General features: G+C 48.4%; 2 protein-coding genes across 4 annotated transcripts; both read right to left on the bottom strand.

Annotated features, from left to right (window-relative positions):
• Nucleotides 1-1,715: 1,715 nt before the first annotated feature.
• On the bottom strand, nucleotides 1,716-15,578 carry LOC125625867 (cathepsin S-like). 3 transcript variants are annotated; one of them, XM_075122716.1, is made up of 8 exons: nucleotides 15,390-15,578; nucleotides 10,957-11,097; nucleotides 9,649-9,771; nucleotides 7,254-7,403; nucleotides 6,948-7,172; nucleotides 5,392-5,557; nucleotides 3,364-3,466; nucleotides 1,716-3,123 (listed from the first exon to the last, which is right to left on the bottom strand). In XM_075122716.1, the coding sequence occupies exons 2-8, from the start codon at nucleotides 11,086-11,088 to the stop codon at nucleotides 3,024-3,026; spliced, it is 999 nt and encodes a 332-aa protein (XP_074978817.1). In that variant the 5' UTR covers nucleotides 11,089-11,097; nucleotides 15,390-15,578; the 3' UTR covers nucleotides 1,716-3,023. The 3 variants fall into 3 exon arrangements, with proteins under 3 accessions (XP_074978817.1, XP_048684394.1, XP_048684397.1); XM_048828437.2 differs by lacking the exon at nucleotides 15,390-15,578 and adding an exon at nucleotides 12,059-12,244; XM_048828440.2 differs by lacking the exons at nucleotides 10,957-11,097; nucleotides 15,390-15,578 and adding an exon at nucleotides 10,761-10,950.
• A 128-nt stretch (nucleotides 15,579-15,706) lies between these two features.
• On the bottom strand, nucleotides 15,707-25,287 carry LOC125625866 (cathepsin S). Its single transcript, XM_048828436.2, has 8 exons — nucleotides 25,098-25,287; nucleotides 23,998-24,138; nucleotides 22,679-22,801; nucleotides 20,928-21,077; nucleotides 20,622-20,846; nucleotides 19,011-19,176; nucleotides 17,372-17,474; nucleotides 15,707-17,131 (listed from the first exon to the last, which is right to left on the bottom strand). The coding sequence occupies exons 2-8, from the start codon at nucleotides 24,127-24,129 to the stop codon at nucleotides 17,032-17,034; spliced, it is 999 nt and encodes a 332-aa protein (XP_048684393.2). The 5' UTR covers nucleotides 24,130-24,138; nucleotides 25,098-25,287; the 3' UTR covers nucleotides 15,707-17,031.
• Between the last annotated feature and the right edge of the window lie 912 nt (nucleotides 25,288-26,199).

Genomic DNA, 26,199 nt, shown 5'->3' on the forward strand with positions numbered 1-26,199 from the left:
ATCCTCCCCCGCAAGTAACAGACTGATCCTCACTGCTCTATCCAGTGCAAAGAGGCCATAATACAAACAGGAGCCAGGCCCGTATTGTGACTGGGTCCACCCTGCAGAGCTCTGCATGTGTATGTGTGCAAGTGAGACAGAGAGAGAGATCCCCAGTGATCTTCCAGCAAAACCATGAGATGGCAGCACTGAGGGCCCCTTCTGCACCTCGGCCAGAGGGGCATCATAGCAATTCCACACCCCACCTCACCGTTCAATGGTTGATGGAACTGAAGCTTAAAATCTATGAGCACAGACCCTGCTCTCCCAGGCCTCCCCCTTCTTGCTCGACCCCCACCCCCATTCCATCTACCCCATCATCCATTTATTTCCTCTGCTTCCTTCCTACCCTCCTCTCCACCACTCCCTTTCATCCCTTCGCTCTGCAAGGCAAAGAAGAGAGGGAAATGGTGAGATGGAGCAGTGGAGGGGATCCCATGCTGGGGTAGTGGGAGCTGGGGCGCCCCATCTTTTTTGAGGGCTTAGTTGGGATGTGAGTAGGGTTGCCAACTTGGTAATATTTAAAAAACAGACACTCCAGCAGGAGTGCCAGAGCCTCCCCTGCCCCGCCCATTCCCCTGAGGCCCCGCCCCATCCACTCCTCTTCTCTCCTTCCCCCGTAGTCACTCGCTGCTTTTCCCCTTACACTCTCCTCCACCCAGGTCAGGAGGGACTCGCCTGCGGAGCCGGGGCTGGGAGCTGCAGCCACCCAACAAAGGTAGGAGGCGCCCCCAGCTGAGTAGAGGCTGGTGCAGATGATGACCCGGCGCCTCTCCACCTCCCTCACCCGCAGTAACCAGACTTTGAGTGTCCGGTCAATAGATCTGACCGGACACTATCTGGTCCCCTTTAAAACCGGACTTTCCGGTCGAAAACTGGGCACCTAATCACCCTAGAGTGGTGTCTTGACCTTGTGCTGGCCCTCTACACAGGGTGAATTTCACCCTAAAAGTTCAGGTAACATACAGTACAGTCAGATATTGCCTAGCAACAGGGGCTGCCTAAGATCCATCAGTCACTCACCTGGTGCTCCCCCCAAACGTGGGGAAGCAGTGACACAAAACAGCCTCATGGAACCACTCAAGTACAACTGAAAATTTAGCCCAGGACAAGAAATGCTTTGGTGGTTGTTGCAAATCTCATGAAATTTCACCATGAGGCAATGTTGCTCAGTTGTTCACATTCATCCATTGGTGAGTTTTTTTGTGGGTTTGTCAGGGGTGGTTTTTTTTGTTTTCGGTTTTTTTTTGCAACTGACAGATTATATTTTGCTAAAACAAGCCACAAAAATGAGGAAATAATTGGGGACAACTCCCCAAATGGTTACATTTTCACAAAGATGTCATTTCTCACTCCTGTCCCACTGGTGACCATTTTTCCACCTGGCCCTGCAACACATAAATGGATCCCACAATTTTGCCAGCTTCCCTTTGATTAAACTCAAGCCCTGACCTTCTAACCTGATTAATTCAAGTGGACCCATGAGCATATATGGAGCCATCTTGGGGCTTTGCAGAGATTCAGGGCTCCACCCTCATGAATCAGATTTTGCAGCATCAGGGCCTGAGAGTTTGTTTCATCTGTAATCTGTGTGGTTTTGCATTTCTGTCACTTGCTAAGTATCCCACACCTGGCCCCGCTGAACAGACTGAGCCTAAACTTCTCAGACAATTGGATATTTTTTTTTCCTTTCAGAAGAGGATGTGTAATTTATTTTACATGCATTGCTTACAGATGAGATTACATCTGGATCATCATAGCAACCTCACTGCTGAATTGGAGAGAAGAGAATGCATTTCAGGTGCTGTGGAGATGTGTGACGTCACTCTGAAACTGTATCCCGCAAGGATTCGGTCAATAGGTGTCTGCAAATCATATCTCGAAATAGGGCACAGTAGGTCAGATCCAGAAGCAGGGCGCCCCCGGCCCGCAGCCTGTGGAGTAGAACAGGGCAGCAGATGTGTGTTTCCCGGTGCTGTGCTGGAACTTGCAGCTGGGGGTGTGGATTCCAGGTTCACCCTTTCCCTGCTTTCTTGCTCATTCAATCACTAGCCCTCTACCTGCAGCTAGATTTACAGCCTTTGGGCCTGACTCCCCGCTACTGTGCATCCCGTGCAGTCATTTATACCTCGGCTGAAAACTGCTGCTATTCTGATTCAGCAACATTATACACCTACTTTGAACAGGGGTAAATGGCTGTGCAGTGGCAGAGAGAATCAAGCCCTTCATCTCTGCACCGTGTCCTTGGTCCAAGCGCTGCGGGTGGCAAAGGCTGACTTCACTCTGTAGGTCACATTTTATAACAACAGAAGCACTTGGTTCCATGGCTGGGCTTCTCCACGGCACAAGGCGATCTCAGGTCATTTCTGACGGCTGGTGTGCTAATGTCTTCACATAAGACTTATGGGAGCAGCATTGCAAGATACCAACCCAATTTTGTGTGGCCATGGGAAACATGTTCCCTCCTCCAAGGAATGTCCACAGTTTGCTTGATCTCCTAGGTTGCTAATGATTGCTTTGTGACCTGTACTGGGGAAAATCCATACATGTGGCTAGGGATGTGCAGATCCAGCTACTTCGCCTCTCCACCTCTGACGTGGCTTCGGCAACTCCACCACGTGGAGTAGCTTTATCTGTGCGACGTGGCCTTCAGCCAATACGTTTTGAGACAGAGGCAGTGACAATACTCAGCACTGAAATAGCACTTCACATGCGCAAAGCAATGTAGAGACATTAATCAATTAAAAACACCCCTGCGGGATAGGGAGAGTGAGCTACAAGTGCCCAAATTCTGGACCAGACCAACCGCGATCATTCATCATTTTGGCTACTTATCTCAGGTCCGTCAGATGGATCTGATGGGAGGATTTTGCCACTACAGCCCGTACATTGTTCTCAAACACAGCAGTTAGATTACAGCAAGGCTAAGATTCGCAGTTTAACAGACCACATCTCCAGAGTGCATTCTGAAGCAGAGCGTCCCTCTATATTTGTGGATAAGAGCCATAACTGGCAATCCCACAGTGGTTTCCTTTGTTCCTGGACATTCGAATGTACCCTTTGTTACCGAAATATTCACCCCAGCTGTTGGAAGGAGAAAAAGCACAGAATTAAACATTAAGAGAATAAAACACCTTTCTTTATAGGCAGGGTTCCCCTCCCCCATTTTCTCATGTGTTTCAAACTGTTTAAAAAGGGCATCCAATTCACATCAGTACAGACACATACATGCACAGCTCTACACAGCTCACTTATACCCCACGCATATCCCAGGAGCATGTTATTCTATAGATAAATACGGCTCAGTGATGGATTTTCTTTTACCTGTTTTTCACAAGCCAAAAGTCCTTCCCATCCAGGGTGCCATAGCCAATAACTAGAACCCCATGATTCACATGATCAGTGCAGCGTGGATCATCGTAGACTCCTGGAAGGAAAGAATATGCAACCACATGGGAGGAAAAAAAGCCAGTAGTGACTTCTCTGCTCAGTAAAGTTGTTGTGAGCAACCCACATGGTACCAACATGCCTCTAGCCTGGTCCCCTGTAGAGGGGGGGTAATAATAACAATCTCTCACTCTTTTCATCAGTAGATCACAAAGCAGGTCAGTCTTATTATCTCCATTGTGCAGATGGGGAAACTGAGGCACAGAGCAGGCAATGACTTGCCCGGGAATAGAACTCAGCTCTCGTAAACCCCTGGGCTGAGTTTGAAGCAGCACAAATTTGCAGCCAAAATATCTGACAATGCCTGGAATACAACCCAGTGAAAACTAATAAAAAAAAGCACAGATTAATGTAAGACTTGCCCACTCTGTGGGGCATTCTGTCCCCCTCTAGTGGTGGCTGGGCCACAGAAAGGTTGAGGAGCCTCCCACAGCCTTGGTTAGAAGAGGTTGGGTCTTACAGATCAAGCAGGAAAGGCTCATGTGTTAAGATTCAGAAGTCCCACGTTCCTTCCCCGCTGCTCACCCCGGCACATTGGCATTACATTAACATGAGTGAAGGGCCCACCCTGGGGTGCTATTTTAATGACACCCTGTAAGACACCAGCAGGAATTGAACCCGGGGTCGTTAACCCTTGAAGCACCTTTCGAGCTAAAGGAGCATTTCCGGTCATTTGTTGTTATTATTAATCTGTGTCACAGGAGCACCTGCCAGCCCCAGACATAGACCAGGGCCCCACGGCGCTGTACAAACGCAGAACAAAAGGATCGTCCCTGCCCCAAAGAGCTTCCAGTGTAAGAGTATGTCCACACTGCACACTCCTTATTGCAGCGTGTAGACTGTATACACTACACACACCCCCCCGCATAAACAGCAGGGTAGACGGCTTAGGGGAGTAAAGACATACCTGAACCCTTAGGGTATGTGCCCTACACGGCTCTCTACACGCCCAAGCAGGGCCTCCCCCATCTGCACTGCTCGTTTTAGCAATGTCATACGTCGCTACCTCCCCGCTGCTGGGGCCTTTTTCTGCCACAGGGAAAGACTCCAGCAGCGGGAGGTAGTGGGGAAAAACTCGGACAGCTCCCACTGCCTCCAGCGCCAGAACCTTCCAGTGCTGTGGGTAGCTACACAGCGCAGTGCCTTTAACAGCCATGTGTAGCTACATCTACCCAACACGCCACCACCACCGGGATGCAGTAGAGATATATCCTAGGTGTAAGACAAAAGACATTAGCTTCTAGCAGTAGTAGGCTTTTATCCTCTTGCCAGCTGCTAGAGGAGCTGGAGCACCCATGGGGGAAAAATAGTGGGTGCTCAGCACCCACCAGCCACAGATGATGGGCGGCACCACCAAAGGCACCGCTGATCAGCTGTTTGGAGGCACCGCAGATCAGCTGTTCGGCAGCTAGGGGAGGCACTTGGGGAAGGCAGAGAGCAGTGAGTGGGGAGGGGGCTTTGGGGTAGAGGTTGGAGCGGGAAGAGGTGGAGCAAGGGCGGGGCCTCAGGGGAAGAGGTGGAGTGGGGGTGGGGCCTCAGGGCGGAGCGGGGGTGGAGCACCCCTGGGGAAAAATAAAAGTCAGCTCCTATGAACCAACGGGTAACAGGATGGTGTCACTCACAAACAGCAAAACATGCATTCAGCTGCCTGTGGCCTTTGTTTGATAATGACTGTAATTTATAGAGGGATCAAAAGATTCCAGGAAATAACAAGAAAACAAAAGCCAGGTCTTTATGGGAAGAGCACAATGTGCGCGTCTCCTCAGTAACAAGCTGCAGAACAAATAGCAACTTCCTGCACATTCCGCTTTACATTTAAAGAGACAGTCCACAGAAAGCAAAGGCATCAGTCTTTCAAACTATGTACAGCACCGGGCGCGAGGTGTTCTAGCTTAGAGAACTTACCTGATCTGTACAGGAAAAACGAAGGCTGTTTCGCATCTATGGCGACGGACACAGGTCCGATATTGGCTACGGCATCCTTCAGGGCTGCTTCATCGGCATACGGGAGCTCAACGAACTTGGAGCAGGTGGCGGCTCGCGTGGCAGGGTTATAGTGACACGTTCCGTTCTGGCAGTGGCAAAGAGCAGATGAAACGGACATTTCAGCCTCTGGCATGAACATCTGACCCACTCGCAACATTTGTTTATCTCCCTTCTATTCCCCTCTGTTGTCTGAATCCCTCTGGAACATTCCTTCTGCCTCTGGGCATCGAGATCAGAGCTGAGGGACTAATTCATTTTTCAGTTCAGTGACTTACCCGGAAACAACAACAACAACAACAAAAGAAAACAAAACAAAAACGTAAAAAACCCCACTGGTTTGTTTCAAACCAAAATTGCATTTTTTCAGGGTTTTTTGCTGCAACAAAAAATCAAAAAAATTTCATTTGGTTCAAATGAAACATTTCAAATGTCATTTCATTTCCGAATGAGCTGTCAAAATGGTTCCTTTTGACATTTCCGGGGGGGAAAAATCAGGGGAGGTTTTGGGCCAAAAATATTTGCCACATTTAGGTCAAATTCACAAATAGTTTTGGTGCCCTGAAAAGAGCATTTTCAGCCAATTTTAATTCACTCAGTGTTCATCTCTCTCCTTTCCCATCACTCAGGTAAGGAGAAATATGAGGATTCAGCTTTCAGTGACAGCAGTGAACACTTGCAGCACGCATTTCACAGATGGATTTATTAGCCTCCATGCCTCTGGGACAGGGGGAAGTGGGATTAGCTGGGTTTCACAGAGAAGTCAGAGGAACAAACAGAGCTAAGATTACATCCCAAGTGACCTGAGCACAAGTCCCTCTGCTCTAGCCATTAGGCACCACTCTCCACCCAACATTGGGAGTAGACGTCAGGAATACTGATGCCAAGTTTTACTGCTCTAACGACTGCCTGCAGACCTCTTCTCTTGTTCTTTGTGCTGACACAAACAGCACAGGAAGACCCAGCAAAACAGGCCACAAAGAACAGAATGCTACACACTCGCCAGAAGAGATGCCAGCAACAGACTACGAAAAGGACTAGGGAGTCTCTGTGTTTTTGGGGGATGTCTACATGGCATTCTTAAACCTGGGTCTCTGGGATCCGGGCTTGCGGACTCAGTGTTTCCAAGCCCACTCTTCAGCATCCACACTGCACTGTAAACCTGGGTTTACAATTGCTGGGCCCAGGTCTCACAGCTGTGCTAATGTGTCCATACTGCCCTGCACAGACCTTCTGACTCAGCTCTGCAGCTTTTGCTGCACCCACTCTGCAAAATGACAAGGCTTGGACGCAAGTCAGCAGGACTCGGATTCTGACCTACCCCTCTAGCAGAGTCCAAGGACCTTGGGCCTGAGCGCTTGCTGTCCTGAGTCAGGCTGATTTGTATGTGGATGGAAGGGGCACCTTAATCAGAACCCGAGCTTTGCGTGCAGTGTAGACAGACCCTCTCTGTGTCTGTCTCAAACCTGGATACCAACCTGAGCTGTGTACGGATAGGAAGCGTCCGAATCAATGCCGTCATTATCAATGATGTACTGGAAGGCGTAGGTCATATATCCACCGCTGCAGCCGTGGTTCCAATACATAGTGGAACAGTCAACTAGGTTCTGTGCGCTGAGAGACACCAGGTTTCCAGTTTTCAGTTTCACCTGGGCTTCTAGGGCACCGACAGCACTGAAAGCCCAGCAGGCGCCACAGGGCCCCTGAAAAAGCCAGAGAGATGCACTGAGCCACTGCTGTGATGGGCACCCATGTCAGCAAAGGGAACAGATTGAGCCTCCCACCTGATTCTTCACATCAGTAACACATCCTTTGTCCCTCCAGTCCATGGAGTCCGGCACTTGGCTGCCAGGGCGCGGCCTGTAGGTGGAATTCCGGTCAGGTCGGTGGGGAATTTTCACTCCAGTTAACAAAGCAGCCACTTCCTCGCTGGTCTAGTTAAAAGAACACACACACCCCGTCAGACTGACATCCCCAAGGAGTTGTGAGATTGCACAAGAATTTCAGCCTTTTTTTTCTTTTTTTTTTTTTTAAGTTTCCATCTCTCGTGTAGCTGTGGAGACCTGCAGGAAAACATAACCCTTAAAAGCGCAAAACCCAGAGGCAAATAATAAGAACCCCCAGACTTAGACTTTTTTTTTAATGCCAGGATTTTTAAGCCCCCCCATGATTTTAGGGGCCTGACTCCTGAGTTCTGAATGCTTGGCGGTGGCAGTAATGGGATCTGAAGCACAAGCCCCTGCAATTTCAGTTAAAGGAGCAACTTCTTTAACCCGCAATGGCCTAGCAGACAGGTTGTGTGTTATTCCACACGTGACATTCCTCATGGGGGTAAGGGAGGGTGGCAGACACAGTAAGGTAGAGAAGCAGGAACCTGCGGGAATGGGATTCCCAAACTTTTGACCTCACATGCACTGTATGTGCAAGGTCAGACTCACACAGCTTGGAGGATGCCATTTGATACAGAAAAAGAAAAGGAGTACTTGTGGCACCTTAGAGACTAACCAATTTATTTGAGCATGAGCTTTCGTGAGCTACAGCTCACTTCATCGGATGCATACCGTGGAAACTGCAGAAGACATTATATACACACAGAGACCATGAAACAATACCTCCTCCCACCCCACTGTCCTGCTGGTAATAGCTTATCTAAAGTGATCATCAAGTTGGGCCATTTCCAGCACAAATCCAGGTTTTCTCACCCTCCGCCCCCCCCCCCCCAAACTCATTCTCCTGCTGGTAATAGCCCATCCAAAGTGACAACTCTCTTCACAATGACAGGTTTCAGAGGAACAGCCGTGTTAGTCTGTATTCGCAAAAAGAAAAGGAGTACTTGTGGCACCTTAGAGACTAACCAATTTATTTGAGCATGAGCTTTCGTGAGCTACAGCTCACTTCATCAGATGTATACCGTGGAAACTGCAGCAGACTTTATATACACACAGAGAATATGAAACAATACCTCCTCCCACCCCACTGTCCTGCTGGTAATAGCTTATCTAAAGTGATCAACAGGTGGGCCATTTCCAGCACAAAGCCAGGTTTTCTCACCCTCCACCCCCCCACACAAATTCACTCTCCTGCTGGTGCTAGCCCATCCAAAGTGACAACTCTTTACATAATCAAGTCGGGCTATTTCCTGCATAGATCCAGGTTTTCTCACATCCCCCCCACCCCCATACACACACAAACTCACTCTAGCAGGAGAGTGAGTTTGTGTGTGTATGGGGGTGGGGGGGATGTGAGAAAACCTGGATCTATGCAGGAAATAGCCCGACTTGATTATGTAAAGAGTTGTCACTTTGGATGGGCTAGCACCAGCAGGAGAGTGAATTTGTGTGGGGGGGTGGAGGGTGAGAAAACCTGGCTTTGTGCTGGAAATGGCCCACCTGTTGATCACTTTAGATAAGCTATTACCAGCAGGACAGTGGGGTGGGAGGAGGTATTGTTTCATATTCTCTGTGTGTATATAAAGTCTGCTGCAGTTTCCACGGTATACATCTGATGAAGTGAGCTGTAGCTCACGAAAGCTCATGCTCAAATAAATTGGTTAGTCTCTAAGGTGCCACAAGTACTCCTTTTCTCTTCACAATGTGTATGATAATCAAGGTGGGCCATTTCCTGCACAAATCCAGGTTCTCTCACTCCCTCACCCCCCTCCAAAAACCACACACACAAACTCACTCTCCTGCTGGTAATAGCCCATCCAAAGTGACCACTCTCCCTACAATGTGCATGATAATCAAGGTGGGCCATTTCCAGCACAAATCCAAACCTACCATGGCTGTTACTCTGAAATTTGATACAGAAACATTCTGGGGGGGAGGGGAGGGATCACACCAGCAGCGGGCTAGCAGGGGGTGCAGTCCCTGCACTTAAAAAAACAGGACTACCCCCCTGATGGCAGATTTCCCACACACACCCCTGACCCAAGCAAGTAGAACAAAGATCTGCACAGCTCTCGGGAGCGGTGATGGGGGCAGGTTTGCTGCTGGAGGACGCACAGGGTGCTGTGATTTGTGGACCTACCTCTGCACTGCTCATACTGACACAGGATTGGCTGGAGCTTATTCTGCCCCTGATTCAGTTACATTCTCTGTCCACAGCACTCCCAGGGAAATACAGATAATTCCCAGATGCCCGGTCATTTGGTCTGTAGCGATATTTTTTTAAACTTACCATGTCTGCCAGGTGGTTCATGCCCAGCTCATAGGAATGCAGCCCCAGTGAGTGCTCAAGGTTATGCAGCATAACGAGCTTGAGGTTCTTTTCCCAGGTCACGCGCCGTTCCCCTTCCTCTTTCTGGAACCAAAGCACAGCCCCCACAATACTATCAAGAGCCCAGAGGAAACCATCTGCAGTATAAATGAGTTATAGTTCTACAGCGCTTTTTGATCCCCCAGGAACCTGAGTGCTTTGCAAAAATCTTGCCTAGATCCTACAACACTCACTCAAGCAAAACTTCCTAGGAAATCAAGGGGAGTCTTAACAAGTTAAGCGAGGCAAGATTGATTCCTTTCCCACCCTCGAAATGCAGCCAGTTCTGGAGTGGTGTGCAGCAGCTTTTTAACAGCACACACCAACACTACACAACAGGGTAGGACAAGAAGAGAAGAATCACATTGTATCCAGTTAAATCATCAGGGGGAATTATAGGGAGGCAGAATGTAATTGCCACCAGGACAGTGATGATAACCTGTAATTTAGGAGGAAAGTACTGTAGGATTCGCTAATGACCCCAAACAGTTGGGGCCTTCAACTAAGCCAAAGTAATTAAGGAGCTGAACATACGGTTAGGATGCAAAACAATATCAAGAATCAAACATTCACAATACAGCTTACAGCTGTACAAATCACTAACTTTTTGGTTTGGCAGCCAAACCAAACAATGTTTTAAAAATCACTTGAAGATTTTTGGATTTGGGTCAAACGTTTGCTTCATTTTGGAGCTTTTTAAACCTTTTTATTTAGTTATTGTGAATAGAACAGAGGGAAATTCCAACACGAAATGGCTTTCCGAAAGAAAAGACAAAACAGTTCATTTATTAAACTCTGAAATGAACCATTTTTTCCCACCTTTTCATCTTATTTTTTTAAATTTGATTAAAACAATTTGCCAATATCGAGCCGAATTCCCCAGTTGTTTCTGTCAACCCAAGTCTGCATTTTTCCACACACACAAAAAAAGAGTTGTGTGAAAAACGTCACCTGGTTCTTTATCCCAAATAAAACACGCTTTAAGAAATCAGCTAACCCCCTGGGATGGTTTAGGCAAGGTGGAGGGTACATACAGGGCATTAAAGCTGAATGCACTTCTGAAAGCAGAGAGAGCTTTACAGTCTCCAGAAGAGGAACAGGAGGCACCGATCTCAGTGAGAGCTGCCAGAGGGCTGGCATGCCAAGGTCCTGGATACCTGCTGACCGGAGGGGAGATGGTGATGGAAATCTCCCTCTCCCACTTCAAACCCACAGCTGCACAGACCCCACCTTGTGGCTGTATTGCTTGCCATAGGTTTTCTTCCAGAGCTCCCAGTGGTTGTCCAGCGTTGGGTCTGAGTGTAGATGTGCAGTAGCAGCAGAAGCAAGAGAGGCCAGGAAGATACAAAGCAACAGCTTCATTCTGGTCAGCTAGAAAAAAAAAAAAAAAAAAAAAGAGCGCGCTGGTGAAAGATAATATCTGCATGGTTAAGTCAAGTGTCTCAATTTCCTCCACTCAGTGATGGTGCAAAAGATCCAACACTGACTTGCTGAGATTTCTCCACTCTCTCTGCCAGGAGCAAAGTGTCAAGAAGCAAACCCTGACCCTGCAGCAGCTCTCACACTTGTACCTCTTGGGGGCGAGGGGGCAGGGGCAGGGGCTTCCTGGAACCCCATACGACAACAACAGACTTGAAAGGAAAACAGAGCTAGGTGAATGGATAATATCACCCGGGTACTTCCACAGCTCCTGAACTGGATCTTGGACCTGGACCTGGGCATCAGAGCCTGGTATAAGGGATACAGCGGGGAGGGAGGGATAGAGCTAGCAAAAGTCAGAGACATTCCCAGCTGGGGTGGGAATTGCTGTAGCTTCACTAAGGTCAATGAGTTTGATCCCTAGGTGTTGTAAACTGGTGTCGCTCCATTGTGGTCACTGGAGCAAAGCTGATTTACACCAGCTGAGATCTGGCCCAGAGAGATTTGGGTGAAGAGGGCTTGAATTTTCAAAGGAGCCCAAGCAATTTTCAAGTTAATTTTCCCATTAACTCTCACCTAACTCCCCTAGGTTCCTTTGAACACTCCAGCCAAGATAGGAAGATGGAAAGTTTTATGGAGCTAGAGAGACAGAGAGAGAGACAGAGCAGGTGTATGAGAATAGATAGATAGAGAGGGTGTTGAATAGATAGATAGAGGGGGTTATTGGAAGAGAGAGACTTTTATATGGGGATAGAAAGACAAGACTGATACACGCCGATGTCTGCAGATGCAAACTCTCTACAAGCAAAATACAAAACATCATTTTTTGATTTTACTTCCTCAAACACATTATTCCAAACATGACGAAGAGGAGATTTCAAGTACAAGGGGAAAAATAAAAAGCCAAACATACCTGACGGGAGTTCGCCCAGTGGAGATTTCTAGGCAGGAATCCTGAACTGATCAGCAGGCAGCAAGAATTCCCCCAAATTCTCCTCCCAACGTTAGCTCCTGAGTGAACCCTAACACCCTTCCTGCTCTGACTGCATGCCTAGAAGAAGGAGTTCGGTTTGCTCTCCCAGGCTCGTCACATGGGACTGTGAATGAGGAAATGGCAGGACCTCTGCTTTCACTTTTACTGTGACTGTATCAAAATAGGGATGTTCACTACAGCTGGAGGCTGATTTTCAGTCCCCAGCCCCGGAAGACTAAAATCAGATGTTTTTCCTTCCCTTCTCAGACCCTACAGCACATGATTGGGAGAGTTAAAAAATAAACTAGTAGGGTCAACATTTTCAAAAGCTCAGACAGGTGCAAACAGTCGCTGGGACCTCCCTTTTGGGGTTTAAGTTACCATCAGTATTATGGTAAAACCTAGAGATATCAGCTGAAATAAGGACCCAGGTCCACCGGTTCTGCATGAACACAGAGGGAAAGACAGAGCCTGCCTCCCTGAGCTCGCAAGCTAAATAGATAAAGACAGACGAAGGGCAGGGGGAAACTGAGGCACAGATCAGGGAAGCAATTTGCCCAAGGTCACACAGCAGGGCAGGGCTAGTGCGGGGACTAGAACAGAGGTCTCTTGGGTTGCAGTCCAGTGTCTGCTTCACTGGCATTTGGGCACCCAGCACGCTCTCCAAGCCGGTGTTTGGTTTAGCCTCAACTGCCTGAGCACCCAGCATTGACTGGGATTTTCAGAGCCCCCGGGCACTTTCCTGAGTGCACAGGGCTGAGCAGAAATGCCCTCTAGGTGCAGATTATTTATTCCTTACGCCACCCGTTCCTAAACTGAACTTTGCACCCCTTGAAAATCTGTACCTTATTCCCTGATGACCAGAAACTTCTATGCTTAAACTCTGTACCGTTTTCTTTTTATTTTAACATCTTAATAAAATTATTAAATCTGAATGCAGGGTGGTGAATGCTGTTATCAATGCGTTGTCATTATGGTATGAATGAAGGGCTTAACCCTGTCTCAAATTAGGGGGGGTCTGGGGGTCAGGACTGGTTTAACCTGTTCCTTCCCACTGCTGCAATGACAAAGTGCTAGTGACTGCTTGTACCCACCTCGGGGGCACCTGTTCCAGGGGGTGGCATCTCTCCGCAGGGGACTCCTGCTCTCAGCAGGTGGGCATAGCAATTTCCCACCCTACGGTCCAATGGTTGACGGAAATGAAGCTTAAAATCTGTGAGCACAGCCCCTGCTCTCCCAGGCCTCCCCCTTCTTGCTCCAACCCCATCCCCATTCCATCTACCCCATCATCCATTTATTTCCTCTGCTTCCTTCCTGCCTTCCAGCCTTCCTCCCCCACCACTCCCTTTCACCCCTTCACTCTGGAAGTCAAAGGAGAGAGGGAACTGGTGACATGGAGCAGTGGAGGGGATCCCATGCTGGGGTAGTGGGACCTGGAGCGCCCCGTCTTTTTTGAGGGCTTAGATGGGATGTGAGTAGGGTTGCCAACTTGGTAATACAGTAACTCCTCACTTAAAGTCATTCCGGTTAACGTTGTTACATTACTGATCAATTAGGGAACATGCTTGGTTAAAGTTGTGCAATGCTCCCCTATAAAGTCGTTTGGCAGCCGCCTGCTTTGTTCACAGATTGCAGTAAGAGCAGCCCGCTGGAGCTAGCTGGTGGGGGTTTGGAACCAGGGTGGGCCGGCAGCCCCCTATCCGCTCCCCGCTCCCCTAAGTTGCCTGTGCGGCAGCCGCCCAGCAGGCTATCAATTGCCGGCAGTTCAGCTGTCCCTCCCCCCACTGCCATGTGCTGCTCCTGCCCTCTGCCTCGGAGTTGCTCCCAGGAGCCTCCTGCTTGCTGTGCAGGGGCGGGAGAGAAGGGGGCTAATGTCAGGGTGTCCCCCTCCCCCCTGCTCCTGCACCCCACTTACCCCATCTCCATGAGAGGAGGGGGGTGGACACAACAGGGCTCAGGATGGAGGGAGCTTCCTGGGAGCAGCTGCTGTCTCAACTTGCTGATCTACTTAAAAAGGCAGTGTACTTAGGGTATGGTCAGTGTGCGTCTCTCTCTGACACACAGGGTGTGTGTCTCTGTCTCTGTCTGCCACGCTGTCTCCCCTCCCTCCATTCGTGCTGCCTTGTAGAGTGTGAGGCTACATTAACAACAATGGGTTAACCCCTGAGGGCTCAGCCAAAAGCTAGTTAATCATTTAGCAGTAAGGCATTCCCTGGGAAATATCCCACCCTCTGACTTCACCACCTCAGCCAAGCTTCACAATCATCATCACTGTGTACAGTATTCAATTGTTTATTTAAAATTTATACTGTGTGTGTGTGTATATATATATATATATATATATATATAGTCTTTTGTCTGGTGAAAAAAATTTCCCTGGAACGTAACCCCCCCCCATTTACATTAATTCTTATGGGGAAATTGGATTTGCTTAACATTGTTTTGCTTAAAGTCGCATTTTTCAGGAACAGAACTACAATGTTAAGTGAGGAGTTACTGTATTTAAAAACCGGACACTCCCGCAGGAGTACCAGAACCTCCCCTGCCCCGCCCATTCCCCTGAGGCCCCGCCCCATCCACTCCTCTTCCCCCCTCCCCCTGTTGCTTGCTGCTTTTCCCCTTCCATCCCCCACCGCCTTGGTAAGGAGGGACTCACCTGTACACTGCTCTACCCAGTGCAAATAGGCCATAGTGCAAACAGGAGCCAGGCCCATAATGTGGCTGGGGCCATCGTACAGATGGCTCTATATGTGTGTGCGTGTGTGTGTGCATGCCAGAATCTCCCCTTCCCTGCCTATTTCCCCCAAAAGCCCCGCCTCTGCCCCGACTCTTCCCCTGAGGCCCAGCCCCATCCACTCCTCTTCCCTCCTCCCCCTGTTGCTCACTGCTTTTCTCCTTCCATCCCTCCCCACCTGGGTCAGGAGGGATTTGCCTGTGGAACCAGGGCTGGGAGCTGCAGCCACTCAACAAAGGTAGGAGGCGGCCCCGGCTGAGTAGAGGTTGGTGTGGGTGATGATCCAGCACCTCCCTCGCCCGCAGTAACCAGACGTTGAATGTCCAGTCAGTAAATCTGATTGGACACTATCTGGTCCCTTTTAAAACTGGACTTTCCAGGCAAAAACTGGGCACCTGATCACCCTAGAATGGCGTCTAGACCTTGTGCTGGCCCTCTGCACATGGTGAATTTCATCCTAAACGTTCAGGTAACAAACAGCACACAGTCAGACACTGCCTAACAACAGGGGCTGCCCAAGATCCATCAGTCACTCACCTGGCACTCCCCGCAAACGAGGGGAAGCAGTGACACAAGACAGCCTCAGGGAACCACCCAAGTACAACTGAAAATTTAGCCCAGGGCAAGAAATGCTTTGGTGGTTCTTGAAAATCTCATGAAATTTCACCATGAGGCGATGTTGCTCAGTTGTTCACATTCATCCATTGATGGGGTTTTTTGTGGCTTTGTGGGGAATTAGATTTTGCAGCATCAGGGCCTGAGAGTTTGTTTCGTCTGTAATCGCTGTGGCTTTGCATTTCTGTCGCTCGCTAAGTATCCCACACCTGGCCCTGCTAAACAGACTGAGCCTAAACTTCTCAGACAATTGGATATATTTTTTTTCCTTTCAGAAGAGGATGTGTAATTTATTTTACATGCATTGCTTACAGATGAGATTAGATCTGGAGCATCATAGCAACCTCACTGCTGAATTGGAGAGAAGAGAATGCATTTCAGGTGCTGTGGAGATATGTGACGTCACACTGAAACCGTATCCCGCAAGGATTCGGTCAATAGGTGTCTGCAAATCATATCTCGAAGTAGGGCACAGTAGGTCAGATCCAGAAGCAGGGCGCCCCCGGCCCGCAGCCTGTGGAGTAGAACAGGGCAGCAGATGTGTGTTTCCCGGTGCTGTGCTGGAACTTGCAGCTGGGGGTGTGGATTCCAGGTTCACCCTTTCCCTGCTTTCTTGCTCATTCAATCACTAGCCCTCTACCTGCAGCTAGATTTACAGCCTTTGGGCCTGACTCCCCGCTACTGTGCATCCCGTGCAGTCATTTATACCTCGGCTGAAAACTGCTGCTATTCTGATTCAGCAACATTATACACCTACTTTGAACAGGGGTAAATGGCTGTGCAGTGGCAGAGAGAATCAGGCCCTTCATCTCTGCACCGTGTCCTTGGTCCAAGCGCTGCGGGTGGCAAAGGCTGACTTCACTCTGTAGGTCACATTTTATAACAGCAGAAGCACTTGGTTCCATGGCTGGGCTTCTCCACGGCACAAGGCGATCTCAGGTCGTTTCTGACGGCTGGTGTGCTAATGTCTTCACATAAGACTTATGGGAGCAGCATTGCAAGATACCAACCCAATTTTGTGTGGCCATGGGAAACATGTTCCCTCCTCCAAGGAATGTCCACAGTTTGCTTGATCTCCTAGGTTGCTAATGATTGCTTTGTGACCTGTACTGGGGAAAATCCATACATGTGGCTAGGGATGTGCTGATCCAGCTACTTCGCCTCTCCACCTCTGACGTGGCTTCGGCAACTCCACCACGTGGAGTAGCTTTATCCGTGCAACGTGGCCTTCAGCCAATATGTTTTGAGACAGAGGCAGTGACAATACTCAGCACTGAAATAGCACTTCACATGCGCAAAGCAATGTAGAGACATTAATCAATTAAAAACACCCCTGCGGGATAGGGAGAGTGAGCTACAAGTGCCCAAATTCTGGACCAGACCAACCGCGATCATTCATCATTTTGGCTACTTATCTCAGGTCCGTCAGATGGATCTGATGGGAGGATTTTGCCACTACAGCCCGTACATTGTTCTCAAACACAGCAGTTAGATTACAGCAAGGCTAAGATTCGCAGTTTAACAGACCACATCTCCAGAGTGCATTCTGAAGCAGAGCGTCCCTCTATATTTGTGGATAAGAACCATAACTGGCAATTCCACAGTGGTTTCCTTTGTTCCTGGACATTCGAATGTACCCTTTGTCACCAAAATATTCACCCCAGCTGTTGGAAGGAGAAAAAGCACAGAATTAAACATTAAGAGAATAAAACACCTTTCTTTATAGGCAGGGTTCCCCTCCCCCATTTTCTCATGTGTTTCAAGCTGTTTAAAAAGGGCATCCAATTCACATCAGTACAGACACATACACGCACAGCTCTACACAGCTCACTTCTACCCCACGCATATCCCAGGAGCACGTTATTCTATAGATAAATACGGCTCAGTGATGGATTTTCTTTTACCTGTTTTTCACAAGCCAAAAGTCCTTCCCATCCAGGGTGCCATAGCCGATAACTAGAACCCCATGATTCACATGATCAGTGCAACGTGGATCATCGTAGACTCCTGGAAGGAAAGAATGCGCAATCACAAGGGAGAATAAAAAGCCAGCAAGGACTTCTCTGCTCAGTAAAATTGTTGTGAGCAACAGCACCCAAATGGTGCCAACATGCCTCTAACCTGTAAGGGGGGTAATAATAACAATCTCTCACTCTTTTCATCAGTAGATCACAAAGTGGCTCAGTCTCATTATCTCCATTGCACAGATGGGGAAACTGAGGCACAGTGCAGGCAGTGACTTGCCCTTGGAATCAAACCCAGCTCTCCTAAGCCCCAGTCCAGCGCTCTGTCCACTGGGAAGTTTAATTTCCATGGCCTGTACAAACATTGAAAGGCTCCATTATCTCACACATCCCGTGAGTTATTTCAGTATCCCAATTCCCATAAGCACCGGGAGGGAATCTTCCTCTCACTATGGTCTCCTCACAGTGTTCCCTTAAAAACCCTACATCCAGAATTCCCCCAGCACAGGAACCGAGCAAGACAGCCACAAGCTGTCTTAGGAGGCGCCCTTCCAAAAGCTCCGGCATAGGGGGCATGCCAGCCAGGGTTAGGGTCTACAGCAATTCTGTGTGGCGCTTGGGAGCTTGCCATAACTTATGCAACATCCAAGTGTGGACCCCAGTGTGGACCCTTCTCTCATGCTATTGTAATGCCAGTGTGCCAGGGTGGGCAGCAGGGACCGAACATGGGACTTCTGAATTAACGCATGAGCCTTTCCTGCTTGCTCTGTAAAACCCAGCCTCTTCTAACCCAGGCTGGCAGGCTCCTCAACCTTTCTGTGGCCCAGCCACCACTAGAGGGGGACAGAACACCCCACTGAGTGGGTGTGGCTTATATTAACCTGTGCTTTTTTTTAATTAGTTTTGACTGGGTTGTATTCCAGGAACTGTCAGATATTGTGGCTGCAATTTTGTGCTGCACCAAACTCAGCCCAGGACGGCTCTAAAATGGCCTTTCAGCCCAGTTCTGGGGTTGAGATGGCTCCTGGGGTAATGTAGGCAGCCACAGATGATGGGCGGCACTGTCAAAGATGCGACTGATCAGCTGTTTGGAGGCACCGCAGATCAGCTGTTTGGCAGCTAGGAGAGGCGCTTGGGAAAGGCAGAGAGCGGTAAGCAGGGCAGGAGCCTCGGGGGAGCTGGGAGTGGGAAGAGGCGGAGTGAGGGTGAGGCCTCAGGGGAAGGGGTGGAGCACCCCTGGGGAAAAATAAAAGTCAGCACCTATGAACCAAGAGGTAACAGGATGGTGTCACTCACATACAGCAAAACATGCATTCAGCTGCCTGTGGCCTTTGTTTGATAATGACTGTAATTTATAGAGGGATCAAAAGATTCCAGGAAATAACAAGAAAACAAAAGCCAGGTCTTTATGGGAAGAGCACAATGTGTGCGTCTCCTCAGTAACAAGCTGCAGAACAAATAGCAACTTCCTGCACATTCCGCTTTACATTTAAAGAGACAGTCCACAGAAAGCAAAGGCATCACGGCTTCAAACGACGTACCGCACCGGGCGCGAGGTGTTCTAGATTAGAGAACGTACCTGATCTGTACAGGAAAAACGAAGGCTGTTTCGCATCTATGGTGACGGACACAGGTCCGATATCGGCTACGGCATCCTTCAGGGCTGCTTCATCGGCATACGGGAGCTGAACGAACTTGGAGCAGGTGGCGGCTCGCGTGGCAGGGTTATAGTGACACGTTCCGTTCTGGCAGTGGCAAAGAGCAGATGAAACAGGGACATTTCAGTCTCTGGCATGAACATCTGACCCACTCGCAACATTTGTTTTTATCTCCTTTGTATTCAGTCTGAATTCCTCACATTTCTTAGACCAATGTTGCTCCCTCTGGAGCATTCCCTCTGCCTCTGGGCATCGAGATCAGAGCTGAGGGACTAATTCATTTTTCAGTTCAGTGACTTACCCGGAAAAACAAACAAATGAAAGAAAACAAAACAAAACAAAAATCTAAAAAAACCAATTGGTTTGTTTCAAACCAAAATTGCATTTTTTTCAGGGTTTTTTGCTGAAACGAAAAATCGAAAAAAATTTGATTTGGCTCAAATGAAACATCTCGAATGTTATTTCATTTCCGAATGAGCTGTCAGAATGGTTCCTTTTGACATTTCCGGGGGGAAAAAAATCAGGGGAGGTTTTTGGCTGAAAATATTTGCCAAATTTAGGTCAAATTCACAAATAGCTTTGGTGCCCTGAAAAGAGCATTTTCAGCCAATTTTAATTCACTCAGTGTTCATCTCTCTCCTTTCCCATCACTCAGGTAAGGAGAAATATGAGGATTCAGCTTTCAGTGACAGCAGTGAACACTTGCAGCACGCATTTCACCGATGGATTTATGAGCCTCCATGCCTCTGGGACAGGGGGAAGTGGGATTAGCTGGGTTTCACAGAGAAGTCAGAGGAACAAACAGAGCTAAGATTACAACAAACAGAGCTAAGATTACAAGTGACCTGAGCACAAGTCCCTCTGCTCTAGCCATTAGGCACCACTCTCCACCCAACATTGGGAATAGACGTCAGGAATACTGATGCCAAGTTTTACTGCTCTAACGACTGCCTGCAGACCTCTTCTCTTGTTCTTTGTGCTGACACAAACAGCACAGGAAGACCCAGCAAAACAGGCCACAAAGAACAGAATGCTACACACTCGCCAGAAGAGATGCCAGCAACAGACTACGAAAAGGACTAGGGAGTCTCTGAGTTTTTGGGGGATGTCTACATGGCATTCTTAAACCTGGGTCTCTGGGACCCAGGCTTGCGGACTCAGTGTTTCCAAGCCCACTCTTCAGCATCCACACTGCACTGTAAACCTGGGTTTACAATTGCTGGGCCCAGGTCTCACAGCTGTGCTAATGTGTCCATACTGCCCTGCACAGACCTTCTGACTCAGCTCTGCAGCTTTTGCTGCACCCACTCTGCAAAATGACAAGGCTTGGACGCAAGTCAGTGGGACGCGGACGCTGACCCTCCCCTCTAGCACAGTCCTAGGACCTGGGGCCTGAGCGCTTGCTGTCCTGAGTCAGGCTGATTAGTGTATGGATGGAAGGGGAGCCTGGGATCAAACCTGAGTCAGAACCCGGGCTTAGTGTGCAGTGTAGACAGACACTCTCTGTGTCTGTCTCAAACCTGGATACCAACCCGAGCTGTGTATGGATAGGAAGCGTCCGAATCAATGCCGTCATTATTAATGATGTACTGGAAGGCCTGGGTCATATATCCACCGCTGCAGCCGTAGTTCCCATACATACTGGTACAGTCGACTAGGTTCTGTGCGCTGAGAGACACCAGGTTTCCAGTTTTCAGTTTCACCTGGGCTTCTAGGGCACCGACAGCACTGAAAGCCCAGCAGGCGCCACAGGGCCCCTGAAAAAGCCAGAGAGATGCACTGAGCCACTGCTGTGATGGGCACCCATGTCAGCAAAGGGAACAGATTGAGCCTCCCACCTGATTCTTCACATCAGTAACACATCCTTTGTCCCTCCAGTCCATGGAGTCCGGCACTTGGCTGCCAGGGCGCGGCCTGTAGGTGGAATTCCGGTCAGGTGGGTGGGGAATTTTCACTCCAGTTAACAAAGCAGCCACTTCCTCGCTGGTCTAGTTAAAAGAACACACACACCCCGTCAGACTGACATCCCCTTGGATGTACAGCTGGCCCCAAACACTGGGGGAATTCAGATACAAACTCTGCGGCTCAGGTTCAACTCATGTTCATTGACACAGTGTTTTCCTTTATGCACTGAAAAATATGAGCAGGACTGAATGCTGGGGATCAGCCTGGCTGACACAATAGCCTATGCTGTAGCTTTGTTTGCTGGGAACTCTGGATTCTGTGATTCTTCATGTGCTAATCCTCCCCCAGGACATTGCTGGGGAGAGAACCCAGGACTAGCACTGTCGGAAAGTTTTCAGACAAAAACAATATTTTTTTTTGGCTGAAAACTGCATATTTTGGTGGACCGAAACAATGCGTGAACTCACCTTGAATTTGTAAAATTGTTTCAGCCGGGAGGAAAAAATTCATAACTCGTCAAAATGACTTTTCAGTTCAAATTTTACTGCCATTTTATTTATTTATTTCTAAAAAAGGTAAAATAATCTAGAAAACTAAACAAAATGCGTTGTCCAACCCTAAATCAATTGTTTTCATCCTTTTTTCATTTCACCATTGCTATTTCAGGTCCACCTGAAGCTAACTTTTGATTGATTGATTTTTCAGCCACCAAACCAAAAAAATCTCTTCTTCACAAAGCTCTACCCAGGAGCATCAGCATTGCCAAGTCTCTTGATTTTATTGAGCGTGTCAGTATATCTGGTGTTTTCCTTAAAGCACCAATGTGGGGGGGAAGGAGTCGTGAGATTGCACAAGAATTTCAGCCTTTTTTTTTTTTTTTTTTTAATTTCCATCTCTCGTGTAGCTGTGGAGACCTGCAGGAAAACATAACCCTTAAAAGCGCAAAACCCAGAGGCAAATAAAAAGAGCCCCCAGACTTAGACTTTCTTCAAATTCCAGGATTTTTAAGCCCCCCCATGATTTTAGGGGCCTGACTCCTGAGTTCTGAATGCTTGGCGTTGGCAGTAGCGGGATCTGAAGCACAAGCCTCTACAATTTCAGTTAAAGGAGCAACTTCTTTAACCGGCAATGGCCTAGCAGACAGGCTGTGTGTTATTCCACATGTGGCATTCCTCATGGGGGCAAGGGAGGGTGGCAGACACAATAACATAGAGAAACAGGAACCTGCAGGAATGGGATTCTCTCAGTTTTGATCTCACGTGCACTCTATGTGCAAGGTGACACTGCTTGGAGGATGCCATTTGATACAGAAACATTCGGGAGGGGGAAAAGGAGGGGTCACACCAGCAGCGGGCTAGCAGGGGGTGGAGTACCTGCACTTAAAAAATCAGGGCTACCCCATTGATGGCAGATTTCCCACACACACCCCTGACACGAGCATGTAGGACAAAGATTTGCACAGCTCTCGGGAGCAGTAAAGGGGGCAGGTTGCTGCTGGAGGACACATAGGGGTGCTGTGGTTTGTGGGCCTACCTCTGCACTGCTCATACTGACCCTGGATTGGCTGCAGCTTATTCTGCCCCTGATTCAGTTACATTCTCTGTCCACAGCACTCCCAGGGAAATACAGATAATTCCCAGATGCCCGGTCACTTGGTCTGAAGTGATATTTTTTTTAAACTTACCATGTCTGCCAGGTGGTTCATGCCCAGCTCATAGGAATGCAGCCCCAGTGAGTGCTCGAGGTTATGCAGCATAACGAGCTTGAGGTTCTTTTCCCAAGTCACGCGCCGTTCCCCTTCCTCTTTCTGGAACCAAAGCACAGTCCCCACGTTATTATGCAGTAGCCCAGAGGAAACCATGTGCAGTATAAATGAGTTATAGTTCTACAGCGCTTTTTGATCCCCCAGGAACCTGAGTGCTTTGCAAAAATCTTGCCCAGATCCTACAACACTCACTCAAGCAAAACTTCCTAGGAAATCAAGGGGAGTCTTAACAAGTTAAGCGTGGCAAGATTGAGTCCTTTCCCACCCTTGAAATGCAGCCAGTTCTGGAGTGGTGTGCAGCAGCTTTTTAACTGCACACAGCAACACTACACAACAGGGTGGGACAAGAAGAGAAGAATCACATTGTATCCACTTAAATCATCAGGGGGAATTATAGGGAGGCAGAATGTAATTGCCACCAGGACAGTGATGATACCTTGTAATTTAGGAGGAAAGTACTGTAGGATTCACTAATGACCCCAAACAGTCGGGGCCTTCAACTAAGCCAAAGTAATTAAGGAGCTGAACATACAGTTAGGAGGCAAAACAATATCAAGAATCAAACATTCACAATACAGCTTACAGCTGTGCAAATCACTGACTTTTTGGTTTGGCAGCCAAACCAAACAACGTTTTAAAAATCACTTGAAGATTTTTGGACTTGAGTCAAACATTTTGTTTCAATTTGGGGCTTTTTAAACCTTTTTATTTAGTTATTGTGAATAGAACAGAGGGAAATTCCAACACGAAATGGCTTTCCGAAAGAAAAGACAAAACAGTTCATTTATTAAACTCTGAAATGAACCATTTTTTCCCACCTTTTCATCTTATTTTTTTAAATTTGATTAAAACAATTTGCCAATATCGAGCCGAATTCCCCAGTTGTTTCTGTCAACCCAAGTCTGCATTTTTCCACACACACAAAAAAAGAGTTGTGTGAAAAACATCACCTGGTTCTTTATCCCAAATAAAACACGCTTTAAGAAATCAGCTAACCCCCTGGGATGGTTTAGGCAAGGTGGAGGGTACATACAGGGCTCAGTGCTCATTAAAGCTGAATGCACTTCTGAAAGTAGAGAGAGCTTTACAGTCTCCAGAAGAGGAACAGGAGGCACCGATCTCAGTGAGAGCTGCCAGAGGGCTGGCATGCCAAGGTCCTGGATACCTGCTGACCGGAGGGGAGATGGTGATGGAAATCCCCCTCCCCCACTTCAAACCCACAGCTGCACAGACCCCACCTTGTGGCTGTATTGCTTGCCATAGGTTTTCTTCCAGAGCTCCCAGTGGTTGTCCAGCGTCGGGTCTGAGTGTAGATGTGCAGTAGCAGCAGAAGCAAGAGAGGCCAGGAAGATACAAAGCAACAGCTTCATTCTGGTCAGCTAGAAAAAAAAAAAAAAAAAAAAAGAGCGCGCTGGTGAAAGATAATATCTGCATGGTTAAGTCAAGTGTCTCAATTTCCTCCACTCAGTGATGGTGCAAAAGATCCAACACTGACTTGCTGAGATTTCTCCACTCTCTCTGCCAGGAGCAAAGTGTCAAGAAGCAAACCCTGACCCTGCAGCAGCTCTCACACTTGTACCTCTTGGGGGTGAGGGGGCAGGGGAAGGGGCTTCCTGGAACCCCATACGACAACAACAGACTTGAAAGGAAAACAGAGCTAGGTGAATGGATAATATCACCCGGGTACTTCCACAGCTCCTGAACTGGATCTTGGACCTGGACCTGGGCATCAGAGCCTGGTATAAGGGATACAGCGGGGAGGGAGGGATAGAGCTAGCAAAAGTCAGAGACATTCCCAGCTGGGGTGGGAATTGCTGTAGCTTCACTAAGGTCAATGAGTTTGATCCCTAGGTGTTGTAAACTGGTGTCGCTCCATTGTGGTCACTGGAGCAAAGCTGATTTACACCAGCTGAGACCTGGCCCAGAGAGATTTGGGTGAAGAGGGCTTGAATTTTCAAAGGAGCCCAAGCAATTTTCAAGTTAATTTTCCCATTAACTCTCACCTAACTCCCCTAGGTTCCTTTGAACACTCCAGCCAAGATAGGAAGATGGAAAGTTTTATGGAGCTAGAGAGACAGAGAGAGACAGAGCAGGTGTATGAGAATAGATAGATAGAGAGGGTGTTGAATAGATAGATAGAGGGGGTTATTGGAAGAGAGAGACTTTTATATGGGGATAGAAAGACAAGACTGATACACGCCGGTGTCTGCAGATGCAAACTCTCTACAAGCAAAATACAAAACATCATTTTTTGATTTTACTTCCTCAAACACATTATTCCAAACATGACGAAGAGGAGATTTAAAGTACAGGGGGAAAAAGAAAAAGCCAAACATACCAGATGGGAGTTCGCCCAGTGGAGATTTCTAGGCAGGAATCCTGAACTGATCAGCAGGCAGCAAGAATTCCCCCAAATTCTCCTCCCAACGTTAGCTCCTGAGTGAACCCTAACACACTTCCTGCTCTGACTGCATGCTGAGAACAACAACTTCGGTTTGCCCTGCCAGGCTCATCACAGGGGACTGTGAATGAGGAAATGCCAGCACCTCTGGTTTCACTATTACTGTGACTGTATCAAAATAGGGATGTTCACTACAGCTGCAGGCTGATTTTCAGTCCCCAGCCCCGGAAGACTAAAATCAGATGTTTTTCCTTCCCTTCTCAGACCCTACAGCACATGATTGGGAGAGTTAAAAAATAAACTAGTAGGGTCAACATTTTCAAAAGCTCAGACAGGTGCAAACAGTCGCTGGGACCTCCCTTTTGGGGTTTAAGTTACCATCAGTATTATGGTAAAACCTAGAGATATCAGCTGAAATAAGGACCCAGGTCCACCGGTTCTGCATGAACACAGAGGGAAAGACAGAGCCTGCCTCCCTGAGCTCGCAAGCTAAATAGATAAAGACAGACGAAGGGCAGGGGGAAACTGAGGCACAGATCAGGGAAGCAATTTGCCCAAGGTCACACAGCAGGGCAGGGCTAGTGCGGGGACTAGAACAGAGGTCTCTTGGGTTGCAGTCCAGTGTCTGCTTCACTGGCATTTGGGCACCCAGCACGCTCTCCAAGCCGGTGTTTGGTTTAGCCTCAACTGCCTGAGCACCCACCATTGACTGGGATTTTCAGAGCACTCAGGCACTTTCCTGAGTGCACAGGGATGAGCAGAAATGCCCTCTAGGTGCACATTAGCATATGGATATTGGCACTTTGAATATGCTAATGAGGCCTAGAATCCCAAACACAGGCTGGCAGATGTTCCTCCCCACCCCTTCACCCCTTTCAAACAGCAGGCAGGGCCTTGGGAGGGAAGAGGCCAAGTGTGAGTGGGGCCATGGGGTGGAGCGCGGACAGGGCCTCTGGGGGAAGAGGCCGAGTGGAGCGGGGTGTCGGAATGGAGCAGTGGACAGAGCAGGGGGTGGAGCGACAGTCCTGGCACCGTGGCC

This window comes from Caretta caretta, chromosome 24, assembly GCF_965140235.1.
Source record: "Caretta caretta isolate rCarCar2 chromosome 24, rCarCar1.hap1, whole genome shotgun sequence".
Classification (NCBI taxonomy): domain Eukaryota; kingdom Metazoa; phylum Chordata; order Testudines; family Cheloniidae; genus Caretta; species Caretta caretta.

Coding starts and splice junctions, on each gene's coding strand:
- LOC125625867 (XM_075122716.1), bottom strand. CDS start 11,088: ATGAAGCTGTTGCTTTGTATCTTCCTGGCCTCTCTTGCTTCTGCTGCT. Junction 7,404..9,648: donor TGAACCACCTGGCAGACATG/GTAAGTTTAAAA, acceptor TCTTTTAACTAG/ACCAGCGAGGAAGTGGCTGC. Junction 3,124..3,363: donor TTTTGGCTTGTGAAAAACAG/GTAAAAGAAAAT, acceptor TCCTTCCAACAG/CTGGGGTGAATATTTCGGTA.
- LOC125625866 (XM_048828436.2), bottom strand. CDS start 24,129: ATGAAGCTGTTGCTTTGTATCTTCCTGGCCTCTCTTGCTTCTGCTGCT. Junction 20,847..20,927: donor TTACTGATGTGAAGAATCAG/GTGGGAGGCTCA, acceptor TGGCTTTTTCAG/GGGCCCTGTGGCGCCTGCTG. Junction 17,132..17,371: donor TTTTGGCTTGTGAAAAACAG/GTAAAAGAAAAT, acceptor TCCTTCCAACAG/CTGGGGTGAATATTTTGGTG.